This window comes from Natator depressus, chromosome 7 (assembly GCF_965152275.1).
Source record: "Natator depressus isolate rNatDep1 chromosome 7, rNatDep2.hap1, whole genome shotgun sequence".
Classification (NCBI taxonomy): Eukaryota; Metazoa; Chordata; order Testudines; family Cheloniidae; genus Natator; species Natator depressus.
The window spans coordinates 25,835,893-25,854,660 of record NC_134240.1 but is presented as its reverse complement, the minus strand read 5'-3'; the positions used below and the strand labels follow the sequence as shown (position 1 = coordinate 25,854,660).

The window sequence follows — 18,768 nt, the reverse complement described above, 5'->3', positions numbered from 1 at the left end:
CAGCCTAAATGAGGGAGCCATTAATGCCTTTCGTTTAGCTATAGCTGAAATAATACAAAACACTGCCCAAATCCCAGATTAGCATGGCAAACCCAGAATAGGAGTTGAGCCATGTGGTCTGAGAGGTTTTCCCTGGGGTCTGAATGCAAACACAGAGTTCTGTGTATTGTTTGTTGGAGCTGTGTGTGTCTACAAGACAGAAAACAGTCAGAGGCATCAGAAAGGAAGCAGAGAGGAACAAAAAAAGCCAAGGAGACAGCAAAAGCAACACTTGTAGTGTGAGCCTGAGAGAAAGCCAAGAGATAGTATTTTGGGTGCAGTGTTGGCTGAAAAGAGACTTGGAATTCTGATGAAGGAATCTGCCTCTTGTTGTTTGATTATTAACTACTGTGTCCACAGAAACAGGACTTGTTTACATTCCTTGAAAATAAAACAGGATTGCATCAAAGAAATACCTGATTCCATCAGAAATTTCTCCTCCTAACAGAAATTACCCAGCAGATCGCAAATACTAGTTATCTACTGGAGCTAAAAAGGGATGACATTATTACCATTTTTATAGATGTAAAAGAAGAATCACAGATGCAGTTATGGGAAACAGAGGGCACACCTCTGAGGCAGAATTGCACCTCTATCAACAACAGGTAACAGCAGCCGCTGGAGTGTTTAAGGCACACCAGAACAGTCATAATGATTAAAACAAACATTGAAGACCATATTCTATTTATGTCACATATAGTAAAAAGAAAGCTAAAGGAAGGGTGTTGACATCATATAAAACTGAGATTCTCTTTAAACACGCCATTCTTCTGTCACATGGAGACTAGTGCAGAAACTAGCAGTGAAAGGATTAAATAGTACCAGAAAGCACATGATTGCAAGTAGGACCTCAACCTGTTGCTGTGGAGAGAATCACTCATCTTTTATTTAGCCCAGGTGCAACATCAAGCAGTCAAACAGCAGAAGTAAATACAAATTAAAAAAAAAACTTTTAAGGGTTTGATTGACACTGTATACAAGATGGCCTCCAAAAGAAAATACCATTCCTAGGGACAAAACATGGGCTCTACAGATCAACCTCTAAAAGACAGTAATTATTATATTTTAGTTGAAGTCCCCAAACAACAAATACTTTTTTAGAGAGATTAAAATGTAAACACATCCTAAATTATTCATACACTGGTTTCATAATATATCAGAGTTTCAAACTGCTTCCAAAAGTATTCTCCATAAAAACTCCAAAGTTCTTCCACACCATACAGTACTGGAAGACTATACTAAATGGACCAAAACCTCACATGCACTTCCAATTATTCAAACAAATAATGCAAGTTCACAAGAACTCCCCATCTATGACTTCAGAGTAGAATTAGTTCAATTACCTTTGGTAATAAATATTTTTTTAAAAAAGATATGACCTTATTTCAATCAAAGCAACAAACATCACTTCCCATCACAAAGCAGTATATGAAACCTGAAAGTAAAACACATTCCATTCCTATACACTGTAGCTTTACTCACAGACCTAAACAACACTGATACTAAGCTCCGTGATACAAACAGTGCCAATGAAAAATGAATAAATCATTTAACCCTAAAATAAACAGCACAGGTCATTCTGCCAAAAGCAGATCAAAACCAGGAAGCTAGATTAATAGCCTATAGAGTACAACACAGACTAGCAGACTTTGAGCCAAATTCAGTGCTGATGCAAGCAGGTGCAATTCCTTTAATATCCCGTTGACTTCAGACCCTACTAATGGATAACTTAATGGGAGTTTTGCCTGAGAAAGATCTTCAGGATAAAGGCTTTATCATCCACAATGCCTAGAGAACAAAACTTTACTCTTCCTCCCTGAAAAGGCAGGGTGTCGCAAAGGCATTTGCTGTACCAGCCAGTTCCCACCACTTCACATTCAACACGCAATGCTTTGATCTGCCACAGATCTTCGTCTGATTCAACCCCCCAGAAGCAGAAACCTGCATGTGTTAATGCCAAGAACAAGACAGCCAAAGAGAAAAAAAAATAAGCTTGCATCATTTTACTCCATTTTTGTCAACTCTTCCTTATTTAATTTTCAGTATCAGTAGCTATTCATTCTCTCCTCAATAGCTGCATAAGTTTGACTTTTCAAAGAAAATGTATCTTGGTGGTTAAAGAGACACTATCAAAGCAGGAAAACCCAAAACATGACCTAATTTCTTTTCTTATACCTGTTTCCAGAGTCCATGTAATTCCTTACGTTTACGTGTTTGTGAATTGGAAGAATTTGAAATTAAATGTTTCAATATCCTTTTTGATTTAAGAAAAGTCAAAAAGAAAATAGATTCCAGTTTCAAGTTTCAAAGTAGTATAAAATATATTTTCAAAATTAGGACAAATGTCCTTGCCAGTGTCCTTTTATCTGAAAAGATTTTAGAGGAAGATGCTTTTCTTACCTCTCTAAGATGTATGTTTTCCTTCTCCTTCTGGTCTAAAATCACTTCTAAATGATTAACCTGAGATTCAGCCTCGGCCATCCTTCGAGCTCTTTCATTGTCATCTTCCATTCCTTTGGATGGCAAACCTTTACTTTGCAACATTTCTAGGAGCTTTTTTATTGATTCATCTCTGGCATTTAGTGTTTGCTTTTGTGTTTCAATTCTCAACTCCATTTCTTCTAGAGTTTTTCTCAAGAGAAAGAGCTCTTTAGCCTGTCTATCGTGTTCTGCCTGAAGTCTTCGAAAATTCTCCTCTGTAAGCTCAATAGTAAAATGCTCAGTTCCTCGGTTTCCGCTTTCTTGTTGAAGAAGATGATTAAGGTCTCTCTGAGTTCGAAGCTCATCTTGAAGTGCCTGGATGGTCAGTTGCAAATGCTATAATACAAAAAAAAAAAGGTAACTGAAGGATCTAAATGTAGTTTTTCTTCTGTTAAGCTATTGGTAGGTAAAGGTACAAAAGTTAACAGACTCAGTGATGATTCTACCAAGTGGCCACATAAAAATGTCAAATGCATCTGTGACAAAATACTTGTAATGAAGGTTTTCAACTGCTACTGGAAAAATTTAAAACATAGATGGAAACACAAATACAAAATAGTGTCAGTTACAGGTAAAATTAATGCTTAATAAAACTAGGCAGTGAAGAGAAAGTGAACTGTTGCAAAAATCTCAAAGTGACACAACCACTAGTACACTTTGTGCCTATAAAGCTTGAAGATGCAGTATTCCTTGTTTTCTAAGTTGTTTCATACACTAGAAGTAATTCTGCCTTTCACTTTTTTCAATGGCACTGTTCATGCTAGAAGGCAAATCATAGCCCTCACCATAAATAAAGATTAATTAATTAATTTTTTTTGCAAATAAAGCTATGAACAACTTTAGTAAACAGGATTACTGCATCTCAAACAACAAAAATAGAACAAATGGTAAGCAATACTGAATTTTGCAAAACAAATTGACTGCAAATAGAGGACAAACCTTTGTTCTCCTGGCATCCAAAAACTGAACAGCATGGTAAATGAAAAAATGAAGCAAAATCAACATAAAGAAAGGTCAAATGCAAGCAAAGAATATTCAACTGAAAGAACTGAATTCAACATAAAGTACTTTCAACAGAAAAAAATCATTTTATTGTATTATACCAGTGGTTCTCAATTCTGGTCCACCGCTTGTTCAGGGAAAGTCCGTGGCGCGCCGGGCCGGTTTGTTTACCTGCCGCGTCCGCGGGTTTGGCCGATTGCAGCTCCCCCTGGCCGCGGTTTGCCGCTCCAGGCCAATGGGGGCTGCAGAAAGCGGCGTGGGCCGAGGGATGTGCTGGCCGCCCTTCCCACAGCCCCCATTGGCCTGGAGCGGCGAACCACGGCCAGTGGGAGCCGCGATCGGCTGAACCTGTGGACGTGGCTGGTAAACAAACCAGCCCGGAGCGCCAGGGACTTTCCCTGAACAAGCGGTGGACCAGAGTTGAGAACCACTGTATAATACAGTACAGCACCAACAACTTTATAAGCATTTAAACATATCACTCTAAAGCTATGACATACTCTAGCCAGTGGATATATTACAAATAGATTTATTAGTGTTCCAAAAGTTGTAATTCCATCACTGAATAAAGACGACTTGTATTGATCTGTTTTCTTCTAGATTACCATATATTTCGACACTGCAGATTGTCCTTAAGTATTCTGTACCTCCATACTCTGCCTGCATAAAGTGGTTTTCTATTCACTGATAGCTTGCAGTCCTTACTGAAGGCAGAGTCAGTAGGAGATTTGCCTAAATGAAGACTAGATTTGGCCACAAGTAATTGTCCCAAATTATTACAGTTTATGGTATAATTTCAGATCATATTATTATTTGCAGATTTCACAGCAGTTACTACTTCCCCTATATTCATGAAATTGTCTAAACAATGTACTAAATTTCATAAAAATATAAACTTTTAGATAGTCATATGATCCAAAGTAAAAGCTTTTCAATCTCAGCAGCATATCAGTGAGATTCTGATAATTTTGGAAACATGGCACTATATATTTTAATCCTAATGCACTTTCTGAAGCGCCTCAACTTCTCATATAAAATCACTGATAAGTAGGACTGTTGATTAATCACAGTTAACTCACATGATAAACTCAAAAAAATTAATCGTGATTAATCACAGTTTTAATCGCACTGTTAAACAATAGAATACCAATTGAAATTTATTAAATATTGTGAATGTTTGACATTTTTCAATTATATTGATTTCAATTACGACACAGAATACAAAATGCACAGTGCTTGCTTTATATTATTATTTTTATTGCAAATATTTGCACTGTAAAAATGATAAACAAAAGAAATAGTATTTTTCAATTCACCTCATACAATTACTGTAATGCAATCTCTTTATCGTGAAAGTGCAATATACAAATGTAGATTTTTTTATACATAACTGCACTCAAAACCAAAACAATGTAAAACTTTAGAGGCTACAAGTCCACTCAGTCCTACTTCTTGGTCAGCCAAGCACTAAGACAAACAAGTTTGTTTACATTTACAGGAGAAAATGCTGGCCACTTCTTATTTACAATGTCATCTGAAAGTGAGAACAGGCATTTGCATGGTAGGGCTGCCAACTTTCTACTCACACAAAACTGAACACCCTTGCCCCGCAACTGCCCCACCCCTTCTCTGAGGTCCCACCCCCCACTCACTCCATCCTCCCCCACTCCCTGTCTCTCCCTCGCTCTCCTCACCCTCTCTCACTTGCTCATTTTCACTGGGCTGGCTCAGGGGGTTGGGGCACAGGAGGGGGTGAGGGCTTTGGCTGGAGATGCAGGCTCTGAGGTGGGGCCAGAAATGAAGAGTTCGGGGTGCGGGAGGGGGCTCTGGGCTGAGACTGGGGTTGGGGTATGGGAGAGGGTACAGGCTCTGAGCTGGGGATGCGGCTTCCGGGGTGCAGAAATGAGGGTTCAGGGTATGGTAGGGGGCTCTGGCCTGGGGCAAGGGGTTAGGGTGCGGGGGAGGACTCTGGCTGCGGGCTCTGGTGTGGGGCCGAGGATGAGGGATTTGGGGCTCAGGAGGGTGCTCCAGGCTGGAATCGAGGGGTTTAGAGGGCAGGAGGGGGATCAAGGCTCGGGCAGGGGGTTGGGGCATGGGAGGGGGTCAGGGATGCAGGCTCTGGGCAGTACTTACCTCAAGCAGCTCCCGGAAGCAGCGGCGTGCCCCCCCTCCAGCTCCAACACAGAGGCGTGGCCAGGCAGCTCTGCGCGCTGTCCCATCTGCAGGCACCACCCCCGCAGCTTCCGTTGGCCATGGTTCCCAGAGCCAGCGTTTGGGGCAGGGGCAGAGTGAGGAGCCCCCCGGCTGCCCCTACACGTAGGAGCCGGAGAGGGGGCATACTGCTGTTTCCGGGAGCCGTGCGGAGCCACAGCAGGCAAGAAGCCTGCCTTAGCCCCGCTGTGCCGCCAACCAGACTTTTAACGGCACAGTCAGCAGTGCTAACCGGAGCTGCCAAGTTCCCTTTTCGACTGGATGTTCCAGTCAAAAAACAGACACCTGGCAACCCTATCACATGGCACTTTTGTAGCCGGCATTGCAAGGTATTTACGTGCCAGACATGCTAAACATTCGTATGCCCCTTCAAGCTTTGGCTACCATTCCAGAGGACATGCTTCCATGCTGATGATGCTCGTTTAAAAAAAATAATGCATTAATTATATTTATGATGGAACTCCTTGGGGGAGAATTGTATGTCTCCTGCTGTTTTACCCGCATTCTACCATATATTTCACATTATAGCCTTCTCAGATGATGACCCAGCACATGTTGTTCCTTTTAAGAACACTTTCACTACAGATTTGACAAAAAACAAAGAAGGTACCAATGTGAGATTTCTAAAAATAGCTACAGCACTAGACCCAAGGTTTAAGACTCAGAAATGAATTCCAAAATCTGAGAGGGATGAACTGTGGCACATGATTTCAGAAGTTTTAAAAGAGATACACTCTGATGCTGAAACTACAGAACCCAAACCACCAAAAAGAAAATCAACCTTCTGCTGGTGGCATCTGACTCAGACGATGAAAATGAACATGCGTCGGTCCACACTGCTTTGGATGATTTTCGAACGGAACCTATTATCAGCATGGATGCTGTCCTTTGGAATGGTGGTTGAAGCATGAAGGGACATATGAATCTTTAACACATCTGGCACGTAAATATCTTGTGACGCCGGCTACAACAGTGCCATGCAAACGCCTTTTCTCACTTGTCATGGTGGTCTCACTGAAGGGGAAACCCTGCTTTGTCCCTGCGGCCCTGATGGATGCATGAGAAAGATATCACAAATCAGGCCCACCTAAAGCCCAATACAGCTATTTGCATTTTCTTATTGTACATAAAAGTGACAGGAGTTTTTATCATTTTGTTCGGGCAGGCTGCACCTGTAGGGTGAAGCCCCCTACTCTTGAAAATGCCTGATCTAGAATGTAGGATTTTTGTGTGTGTCTACATTCAGCTAAGATTTTACACACACACACCCCTCTAAAAGCACCATCTGCAGCTAATATTTTGATGTTATGGGACACCTGAAAGGCCACCTTGCACTATCATATTATCTCTTCACACTGTGAAAAGAAATGGAATAAAGTTGCCCTATATGTAATGCCCTGTGTTTTAGGGCACAGACATATAAAATTTGCCAGTTGGTACCAAACCTTTAGTCCATCAAATCCAATATCCTGCCTCCAGCAGTGATACTTCAAAGGAAGGTGAAAAAATCCTATTACACAGCTGACCAATTGCACAATGCTGCACAAAGTGGAAAAATTATCTTCTGACCCCTTAGGTGACCAGCCTGCATCCTGAACCATGGGATTTGGTTTCTTTCTTACTTTGGGGGACATAATAGCAAATCTTGTTATTGTTAAGAAAATTATTCAGTCCTTTTATAAATCCAGCCACAGTTAAACTGTATTACTTCCTAATCCACTGAACCCAGTCTCACTATACACTGTCAAGAGTAGTGACAGTTCCTTTTCCAAAACTTTACTATAATCTCTTGCTGTCAGATAGTTTTTGGCCCCTTTCCATATACTATATTCTTTGTAATATATATTTAGTGTATTGTAGTCAATCCCTAAAGCATGGGAGAATATTAATCAATTCGGAGCATTCTTTGCATATAAAATCCATTGATACAAGTGTCAAATATCCCTCCAGGTTTCTTACATGGAAGCATGATCTACTTCTTTCGTGGTCAGTGAACTAATTTTAGTACTTTTGAATTCATCCTGCTCCTAAAACGTGATCCTGTTCTGAACAGAGCTGGTTGAATACTCTGTTCAGTGAATAATTGCTGTTATTTGTCAAATAATGTTATTAGGTGTTCAAACATCTCTGGTTTGGCACATCTCCTGTGAAGTAATATGCTCCTTCAATTCCCATTTTATCAATAGGAACTCAGAGCATGCAGCATCATGAAAGACGTCTTCAGCATATCACAGGACCTTGTAGAACCCTCTTAGTAAAATATTTTTATCCGTATCCTCTCAGAATTGGTTAATCAATATTTTTCCCCTTACTGGTAGAATCAGTCCCATACTCATGGATTAAATCCTGTAGTCCTTACTCAAGCAATACAAATGATTTCAAAAGCAACCAGTTGCTGTAAGAGGAATGTTTGCTGTGAACAACTGCTTTCGGATGTTATAAAATACACTGGAGAAAAGGACATTTATAAAGTTGAAATATCAAACAAAATGTTAACAGCAAGTACACATACATGCACCAAAAAATTAACAAATGGCCAGAAGCCAGACAGTTCCTCAGATCCCAAAATAGCTTTACATAAAGAATGTGCATCATTAAAACAATCATCATCATCACCACCATCATATTATAACAAAATACTGATGCCTCGGGTGTCTTCAGACTGCAACAAGGTGTGGTTTCTAAGGGTATGTTTTTAAACAATTAGTCATCCTTCTTTCTCGTACCTTTGGAAAAATACAGCATGATTTCTAAGGCAAGCATTTCTAGGATAAGCATTTTTTTCAAGAACCAAAATTCTCCAACCTTCACTCACTGAATAGTACTTTACTGAGGACTATTTGAAAAGTAAGGTGCTTCCACTGTGAGTAAGGATGGGAGAATCTGGCCCTAACTGATTAAAGTTAGTAAATTAAATAAATAGGTAGAAACAAAAAATGTATAAAGAACAGAGTCCAAGAGTCAGGATTAGATTAATATAGGCACACTAATTAAAATTTTCAAACTTTGATGTCTAACATTAAGTATCTAACTAGAAGTAGCTTGAGTTTTAGAGGTGCTGAGCACCTGCAGTCTAATGTTAGGTATCCATGTTTTAAATTTTTTTCTTCTGCAATTAAAGTAACAACATCCAGGGCAGGGACCATATTTTTATTCTATGTTTATACAGTGTCTACCAAGTGGAGTCCTGGTCTACTAGGACCCCTACTAGGCACTGCAGTAATACAAATAAATAATACCACCACCACCAATATGTGGTGGTTGGAAGGGTGGGAGGGAGGAAAAAAAAAACAAAAAACTTACCCTTTTTTTTATCTGCAAAGATGTCTCATTTTACTTCTCTGTCATACTTAACCTCATCTGTTCTCCTTCAGAACAGAAGTGCTTAGCACTGCTTTAGGGAAGCTTTCTAGGATATTTGGGTCCCTAAAGTAAACCTTACTCTTGATATGATTTCTCACAACCTAAAAGTCAACACAATCAATCCCTTTGGATTTAGATTCCAAATGCCTGTTGTCTACGAAAGATGCTCAGAATCTGAATCTTGTAGTTACTCCCGGCAACCTTCTGAAGTCAGAGAGCAGGATCCCCAGGAGTTATTTTATCACAGCAGTAAATGATTGACCAGAATATTAAGGACATTCAAAAGCACTCAAGCCTCTTCAAAGAACAAGGAAAAAGAACATGACAAAAAGCATTGTAAATGAACAGTTTAGGATGAAAATTAAACTAAACCCTTCCCATCCCTTCCTGGCCTTCAAGAAAGCAAGTTTCCAATCTGCTCCCCAACGCTGTATCTGAGGAAGAGAATCAACCTGCAGTTCCACTGAGGTGCTGGAGGAGACTCCTGGAAACCCCTTGCTAAAAGTCTGCCCTGCTTCTAATGGGGCTCACCTCCCTATCTGGGTCCTGCTAAAGCAGTCCTGCGAAAGATTACTGAAACCTGGATATTGTAAGTATACTTCTGAAATAAAAAAAACTTGCTTTCACAATGTGCCAAGTATTTTCAATATTGTTTCTGCAGAAGAGATACTTACACACATTCTTAGATTTCAAATTATACAAGTTGAACATTGTGCTGTACTATCAATATACTCAGTATAGTTTTCTTAGAGCTGATTTGAAATTTTTGAACCTTGCTTTTCAAAAGGAATACTCAAAAATGTTCAGGTTTTTATTTTCCCATTTTCTAACCAGCTCTAGAATTTATGAACAAAGTGCAAACACTTCCAGGGATGTGCAGCTTAGTTTACGTTTAATTTGCCAAATAGCATTGCCTCCCTCCTTAGCTATAATTATGATTAATATTCTAGATATGGTTTATTTCATGCCTGGATACCACAGCAGTTGGTTGATAGATGGATTAGGCTGATTAAATAAAGCATTTTTGTTTAGATTCCACAACCTCTCATTCCAGCTCTGGGGCTTATCAAAAGCTAAACAGGTAAAATTTTATGGGTACCAGGGGTTGCCAGGGCTCACCTCTAGGCTTGGCAGTTCATAGCCCCAGCACCACTGGGCTTGCTGCATCAATTATGAATGTAAAAAAATTGCTTGAGCCCTGGCACCACTTTCATTACAAATTAAGCACTGCTTTGGACACTCTAACAGGGAATTTCATGATTTCTGTTTGTTGCTTGTCAGCTTGAAGTAGTTCTACTCCTATTGACTTCACTGGAATTACTCCTGCAGTTTTCAACCTTAACGAACCAAAAAAAAGTCCCATTCAAATAACAAAAATCTTTATTTTTACTTTTATATTGTCTTGTCCAATCCCCTTCAAACCTCTCAAAATTTCTTCTGTGGGCTGAGGTCGTCCAGGGCAAATGGAGCTTTTCTGTTAAACTGAGAGGAGAGGCTAAAATAGGGTTTTAATGGAAAACCTCCTCCACCTGAAGAAACTGCTATTGAACAACTCACTTAAATCAAAGAGCACCAATTAAAGAGAATAATAGGGAAAATAAGAAAATTATTATTCAGAGCAGGGGATCCATCTTAACCTTTTAAGTACTTCATAACCTGCTGAAGCACTTTTGCTAGAAATGTGATTAAAATGACATTTAGATAGCAATGAAATCTTTCAGAAGTACATATTTACTGTTTAAAATGTGGGCACAGTCTTCAAAAGACCGAATTTATATTTTTTCAGCAATTTGTTATCTATTAAAATAATTCATTTTAACTTTAATATATATTCAGATATATCTTAATATGAATCTGTTATATTATATTTGTCAATCAACATTATGTTTGGCCTATATAAAATAGATTTTAAAATAGCCTTTGCTTCAGAGAGCTTAAAATCTAGAGAATACAGAGAGAAAGACAGGACAAACTGGGAAGTTCAGATGAAAGAGTCAATTACATAATTTTTTTTAAAATCAAAATGTCTTTTCTCTGTTTGTGGGCCACATGGCAGAAGTTGGAACAGGAGGAGAAATTTGAGCGAGGAGAGCAATGGAGGCCTGCAACAGAGTTTTTTGCCTACAGCGGAGCAGCATGTAAGAATGGACAAAGATTCAGAGGCAGATCCCCTTTTAGGATCAAGGCCACAAAATGGCAATACAACATATTTAGTATTAAGAAAAAGAAAAAAATCAAGCAATACCTTTCAATGTACATAGCAGGTTTGTCATTTTTTTTTTTTTTTGGTTTCCAACAGCCATTATAATAAGTTGGCTGTTTAATAAATAATAATAGTAATCAATAAAAATAGTAATAACTACTTATGTTACACAGCACCATACTGCATGAAGGTTCCCCAAATGTTCTGAAAACCATATATAGGAAACACGTTATCCATGCTGCCACCATACAGTCATTTATATGGGTTGAAACATGACAATTGCTGAACAGTGAACACTATATAATGGTTTAGAACAGGTCAGGAAAGACACCTCATCCAATGTAATTTTAGTTAATCACATTGGAATTTAGCCAGAACATTAATGTTTAACACCCCTATTATTGTGAAAAGTGCATCGATGGCTCAATAATTCTAAGTGATTAGCACCTCTGCTTTATGTTTCATCTAAAAGACAAAAACCGGCCAGTTTTTCTACCAGCAAGATCAAATAAATGTTGTCTTAATATTTTTTAATTGGATAAGGTCTACCTCTAATCTCATGTTAACCAAAGTCACTATTAAAAATTATTTCCGTCATCATTTTCTGCAAGTAGGTTCTGTTCTAGTGTTTCCATTCTAACGTTTCCAACTAAGAAAAAAAGGCAGTATATTTCTGGGGATTTTTTTTCTCTTTTCTGGTGTTAGCTGTTAATCAGGTTTCATCTTCATGCCTTAGAACAAGCCTTAGAACTCTCAAAAAGGCACTCCCTTGCCTTGGCCTATTGCTTAAATACAAGTTTGTTTTAAGGCAACCACTTGTGAGTTTTCAAGCCATAGACACGTAATATTAAATACTCTGGAGTGCCAACAACTACAACTCCTTCCATTCAACCACCCTCTGAAGTCAAATTGTCAGCATCTTATTACAAATCACTTGACAGACATGATGCAAGTCTCAGAAAATAACTTTTTTGCTAGCATTAATAGGTTGACTCCATGTTAAATCGCAAACAGACAGAAAGATTACCTACTGAATTACTATTCCTTTAAGAAAATACGATGTACAACAGATTTACAAAGAACAACAATCCAGCATGCTACTGCATTAAGCTCATATATTAAAAGTGCTAATGGGAAAGGGCAAATTAAACTCAGTTGTGGAATTAGCATCTCAGAAATCTCAAATGGGAGGAGGTAAAAATACTGGTTCTGTGTGAGCAAATGTTCATAGAATTTTCAAGGACTGTTTATAATTCAAATATTTCAATCCTTTTTAACAACCAAAAAATTAAGATTTCTGATAAAGTGAGCTGAATTTTTCAAAAAGTTGTTGCCACTTTTTAAAAAAATGACAATAAACTGGCTAAAGCCATTACCCACCTGGAGGAATAAAATATGATTTCACATGCAGAAATAAATGGAGTGTAACTTTCCCAGGAAGCTTACAATTACAACCGATGGTATCATATGATCCTCATCCTCCTAAAAATGAATTATGCTAGGGGTGTCTGATCTAGTTTGCATTGCAGTCAGTACTGAGATTCCCGATGATTTCAATAGCCTGAAAGCTGTTTTATAGTCAACTTCAATCAGGTCTTATAACATGAGGGCAATAAATCACATTCTCTAAACTATTATATTCCATAGTCTTATTTACGCCATTAAAAGCTGTACATATATTAGTATAATATTGGCTATAATATTATAATTATAATGTGGGTCCAGGGGCAGAATAGGCCTACTGCTCCTCCTGCATCTCATAAGAGGCAACTAAAAAGGGGCTGCCTGGAGAAGAATGGGCTCCAACAGGTTAGAAATTTGACCAAGACACACCATATGATGAGCAAGTCAACCATGTCCATACCAGATTGGTCGCAGCCTGAGTTAATAATGACCGCGTCATCTGTATCCCACCAGGGCGGACGTGACAAGTATACTACTGGTGTAACCCCAACTAAGAGAATCCGTGGAAGAGGTAACATCATCATAGACATATGGAATGTAAGGACACTGAGACAATAGGGAGGTTGAAAGAACTCACGTACGAAATGGAACAATATACCTGGCACCTCCTAGGAATCTCTGAGGTCAGATAGAAGAACTTTGGGGAGGCACTAATGGAAGAAGGCCACTCTATGACAGTGGAGAGGACAAACATGTCAACAGCGTAGGATTTCTTATGCATAAAGATATCAAAAAATCAGTATTAGGATGCCGTCCAACGTCCAGCAGGGTTATTTCCATCCATCTAAAGGCAGTACGGTGGTACAAGTCTACACCCCTGCAACAGACTATAATGATGAGCAAATTGAGGATTTTTACAATCAGCTCCAAGACATCATCAATAAGGTACACAAGAAAGATATCCTGATTGTACAGTGAGACTGAAATGCTAAAGTGGGTACTGATGCACAGGCAGATTGGCGAGATTATTATGGCCCTTTCTGTAATGCAGTAACCAATGAGAGAGGATTGAGACTTTGGGAGTTTGCCAGCTATAACATTCTGGCTCTTACAAACACATTAGGAGCACATAAAGCATCATAAAGCATAGGAGCACATAAAGTAGATGATTAACGTGGCACGCACCTAATGGTCTACATCACAGCCAGATTGACTACATCATGGTGCAAAACCGATTTCGTTCTGGGATTAACAGAGCTAAAACAAGGAGCATCCCCAGTGCTGATACAGGAAATGATCACGACCCTATGATATTAAATTTTTGGCTTCAGCTAATGAAAATCGTCAGGTCAAAGTTCACCAGAACCAAGTTTGATTTAGAAAGATTCAGAGACCAAAACATTGCAGAGTCATTCCAAGCAATGATCGGCTGAAAGTTTACCCCGCTGCTTGCTCTAGAGGAAGACATAGAAACAGTGACCAACAATTTCAACACTGTAATGAATGAGGCAGCAATGGACATCCTTGGGAAACATCGTAAGAAGACAAAGCCATGGGTCACTAATGAAATACTACAAATGTGTGACATTACAAGAGAACTTAAGAGAGACAAGAACAGCACTGAGGGAGCTGATAAATACAGAGTGATTGGCAGAAATATCAAGAAAGGAATGAAGGTGGCCAAGGAGATATGGATTTAAAAACAATCCTCTAAAGTTTAAGAGTGTATAAAATAAGTTTAAGAGTGTAATAAAGTAGCAAATGAGCCTTCCAGATTGCAAAAGATCTGACGAATGAAAGCTAACTCAATTCAAGACAAAGAAGGGAACAGTCTTACAGAAGAAAGGGACATCATCAATAGGTGGACAAATTACAGCTCTGATCTAAACAACCATCAGACAAATGGAGATCCTAGTGCCCTAGACAGATTCAACAGAGGAGGATTACTTTCCAATACTGCGTGAAGAAGTGGAGACAGCTGTGAAATCACTCAAGAATGGAAAGGCTAAAGGTATTGAAAACATCCCAGCCAAACTGATGAAACTCAGAGTAAAAATAGTAATAGATGTACTCACCAAGATCTGCAACAAGATCTGGCCCTCTACATGGACACAGTCTCTAATCATCACTCTGTCAAAGAAAGGCAACCTGCAATTGTGTCAAAATTACCACACCATAAGCTTAATTAGCCATCCCAGCAAAGTGATGTTGAAAGTCATATTGAACAGATTGAAGCCACAAGCGGAGAATATCATTGCTAAAGAACAGGCTGGCTTTTGTGCTGGAAGAAGTACCACAGAACAGTTTTTCAACCTTCGTGTTCTATGTGAGAAGTACTTACAACACCAGCAGGACATCTACCATGTCTTTGTTGACTTCAAGAAGGCGTTTGACAAAGTATGACATGAAACTCTCTGGGCAACCATGAAGAAGTACAATGTTGGTCATAATCTTATTCTTACCATTAAACAACTGTATGCCAAGGCCAACAGTGCAGTTCTCGTCAATGGCACAATAGGAGAGTAGTTTCGCATCACTGTTGGAGTCCAGCAAGGCTGCCTTCTTTTGCCCACACCCACACTGTTCAAAATCTACTTGGAGCGCATAATGACTGATGCCCTAGAAGATCACATATGCACAGTCAGCATTGGGGGGAAAAATCTCAAATCTTCGGTTCACTAATGACATTGATGGCCTGGCAGGCAGCAAAGATGAACTTGCCAACCTTGTGAAATGATTGGATGAAACCTCCGCAAAATATGGCATGGAAATCAGTGCAGAGAAAACCAAGCAAATGACAAACAAACGTGACGGGATCAGCTCACGTATCTCTGTCAGCGGACAAAGGCTGGAGACAGTGAAACAGTTCAAGTATTTGGGGGCAATCCTCACTGATGAAGGATCAAAAGCAGAAATTCTGGCAAGAACTGCACAAACAGCAGCAGAAGTGGCAAAGCTAAAGCCAATTTGGAGGAATAAGAACATCTCCCTGGAATCCAAACTGAAACTGCTGCATGCATCAGACATCTCCTTTTTTCTGTATGCATGCAAGACATGGACCCTTACGGCGGAACTTGAAAGGAAAATACAGATAGTAGAGATGAGATACTTCCGTAAAATCCTGGGCATCTCTCACTTCGACCACGTCACTAGTGAAGAGGTCCACAACATCATCACCCAATGCGCTGGGTAATATGAAGATCTCCTGATGACCGTGAAGAAGCGCAAGCTGAAATGGTACGGCCATGTAACAGATCGTCTGGCCTATCCAAGATCATCCTCCAAGGGACAGTACAGAGGAAGAGAAGAAGAGGTAGACAGAAGAAGAGAATGGACAGGAATGGACTTCGTGGAGACTCAAGCACTGACACACAATGATCAGGGGTGGAGACGATTGATTGCTCATCAATGATGGTTCCCCAACGACCAGTGCGGTTATGGGAGTGATGATGATGATGACCATGACAAGTTATCTACATTGCACTGCTGAAAATGTTCTTTTTGATAGTATCCATTGTACCTTTATTAATATATACAATAAAAACCATTAAAGTCAACATTTTCTAAACCTTATCACAGAGTTACTGTGTTTATTTTCTTTTCTAAGTACAGCATAGGCTGAAATGTGGTAACTGCAGGGAAATGCTATATGATAATGATTGTACTGTACTTATTATTCAAAAACAATTAGCAATGAACAGACAGAATCCACTAGGCAGCACAGGTGATAGTATATGAAGGGTATATGGTCTTATTCTTCCCTGATGTTATTCCTGCCAAACATGCTAGCCTGGGAGAACTGGTGGAAATTAAAAATACCTTCACTGATGATGAGAGAGACTTCTGCCCATTCTTCTCAGCCTTCAAACCTGCCAATATGTGGCTAATGAAATGTGACAAATTTCCAAAATGTGGGATTTTTTTTCTATTTTTCACCATAACTATAAAATCCACTTTTAAATATGCCTTTTCTCCATGGGAACTAAGTAAGCCAGCTGTTTGAAAAGAAAACAGGAAAATCAGAAATGTTATAATGTGCAACCATAAAGACTCCCTGCCGTAGGCCAGCAGCAGGATGAACCCAGGACTATCAGATCCCCAACACAGATTGGTACTCATTGAGCTAAGAGTACTATTCTCCATGCATTAGAAGGAAAGTGGCATACTTTGCACAATCATTTGCTAGACAGCTGAAGAAAGCTGGGGATCAAAAATCCTAGATTCTATCCTTGGGTATAGGGGGAGTGTTGTCTAGTGGTTAGAGCAGTGTTTCTAGATGGGGGGGGGGAGGGAGGCAGTGAGATTCATATTAGAGACCAGAGTTCTATTCCCAGTTCTGTTAGAAGTTACCATGTGCAATTTTTCAGTTAACCTGTTTGTAAAATCTAAGGAATTATACTTGCCTTCCTCCTAGGGTAAGGTATATGAGCTCATGCTCAATAATAAGTGAAGAGAAGTGTAGATACGAGTTAATGGAAGAGCGGAATTTTAGGACTCATGGCCTCTTGGCTACCAGCCTAATGTAGGGTTGCCACCAGTCCAAGCTTTACCCAGATAATCCAGTTTTTGGTTTCTGTGTCCAGGTGCCATTTAGGGTTGCTGGGTGCCCGGGACCTGGCAACCCTAAATGGCACTCAAACCAAAAGGCTGGTTACTGTAGGTCGGGGGGGGAGGCACTGGGTCATTAACCCGCGCCAGCCCCTGCTCAGGCAGGGCCGCCTCCTACCTGCCAGCAGGCTCCTTCAGACAATCAAGCAAGCAACAAGGGGAGGACCTCGAGGGGAAGAGGCAGAGAAGGGGTGGGGCCTCCGGGGTCCAGTTACCAGCAATTAGAAAGGTGGCAATCCTAGCCTAAGGCAACCACCTCTAAGTAGGGTTGCCAACCCACCAGGATTGCCCTGGAGTCTCCAGGAATTAATTAAAGATTATGTCCTGTGATGTAACCTCCAGGAATATGTCCATCCAGAATTGGCAACCCTACCTCTAAGCCAAGGGTTTTTTGGAAGTCTCTCTCCCCTGCACTTGAAATATCATCCAGTTTGGTGGTGGCTGCAGACAGTGAGGCTAATTCACTCTAAATGTGGAATGTGCTTGAGAGGTCTGCTTCTCATAAAATTTAAGATTACGCATGTGAAAAAGAGTTATTTTTCAGTCACTTATTCAGCAAACCACTTACTAAAAGAGATTAATGAGAGCAATCAAGGTCAGATTTCAAACACTGAAGAACCTGTGGATACATAATTTTCAATCCTCTCTTATTTGACTGGTTTTCTTCCTTAAGAAGATTTGGGGACTCTCTGATAGGTTGTTTGTTAAGATCCTAGAAAAACTTAAAAGCAGAAATTTTTTCTTGAATAACATCCTATGAACTGGCTTCGTTCCACTGCCTTGTAGAAACTTTGTCCAAGAAGAAAGATTTAGTTTCTTCCACCATAGACAGAACAAAGAGCAAAAACTCCACAATCAAAAAACTTAGAGATTACTGCCCTACCAAGGAAAAAAACCTAACATAGGGGAGAATATAGCCCTTAAAAACTGAAGCCAATAGTAAACTGAATTCTATATTTTGCCTTTATTCATACTGCTTCAATAAGGAGAATGTTTCAAAGAGGAATCAGCATCTGAATATAGGTTCAAACATATACAGATTGTTGCCATTGTCCAAATATACTAATACAAGGTGAAAAATTAATAAATCATATTATAATAAACATATTGTAGAATAGACTGGATCAACTAAATTCTGGTAAGAAATGCAGGCAGATTTGAAACACTGTACCAGACATTTAAATAAAACTGAAATCATTGACTATCACTAGCATCTAGGCACCAAACGTAAAAAATTATGTGTCCCCGAGAAACGATGACGGTCTGTTCTTGGCCTTCATTATTCCATGAAAGCTTTGCGGAAATATGAGGTTTGTATTTTGCTTTGAAGTTGTTCTGACATCTTGCTTTAATGAGCTCCACAGTAAAGGGGCCTCTACAGAGAGCTCTGTCCTTGCTGCTCCTGAGATTTTTGACTCTGGACTGGATCAGCCTCAGTATTCCCACTGAGTCAATAG

General features: G+C 39.6%; 1 protein-coding gene across 21 annotated transcripts in view; it reads right to left on the bottom strand.

Moving 5' to 3' along the window:
- Window positions 1-18,768, bottom strand: part of ERC2 (ELKS/RAB6-interacting/CAST family member 2) — an 829,921-nt gene that overhangs the window by 683,994 nt on the left and 127,159 nt on the right. For 14 of the 21 annotated variants that reach the window (XM_074957759.1, XM_074957756.1, XM_074957751.1 and 11 more), the window contains exons 3-4: window positions 3,460-3,483; window positions 2,440-2,856 (exon numbers count right to left, since the gene is read on the bottom strand). In XM_074957759.1, the coding sequence (XP_074813860.1) occupies window positions 2,440-2,856; window positions 3,460-3,483 (441 nt within the window). The remainder of the gene's footprint in view (window positions 1-2,439; window positions 2,857-3,459; window positions 3,484-18,768) is intronic. The other 7 variants (XM_074957753.1, XM_074957762.1, XM_074957766.1 and 4 more) reach the window with 1 other exon arrangement.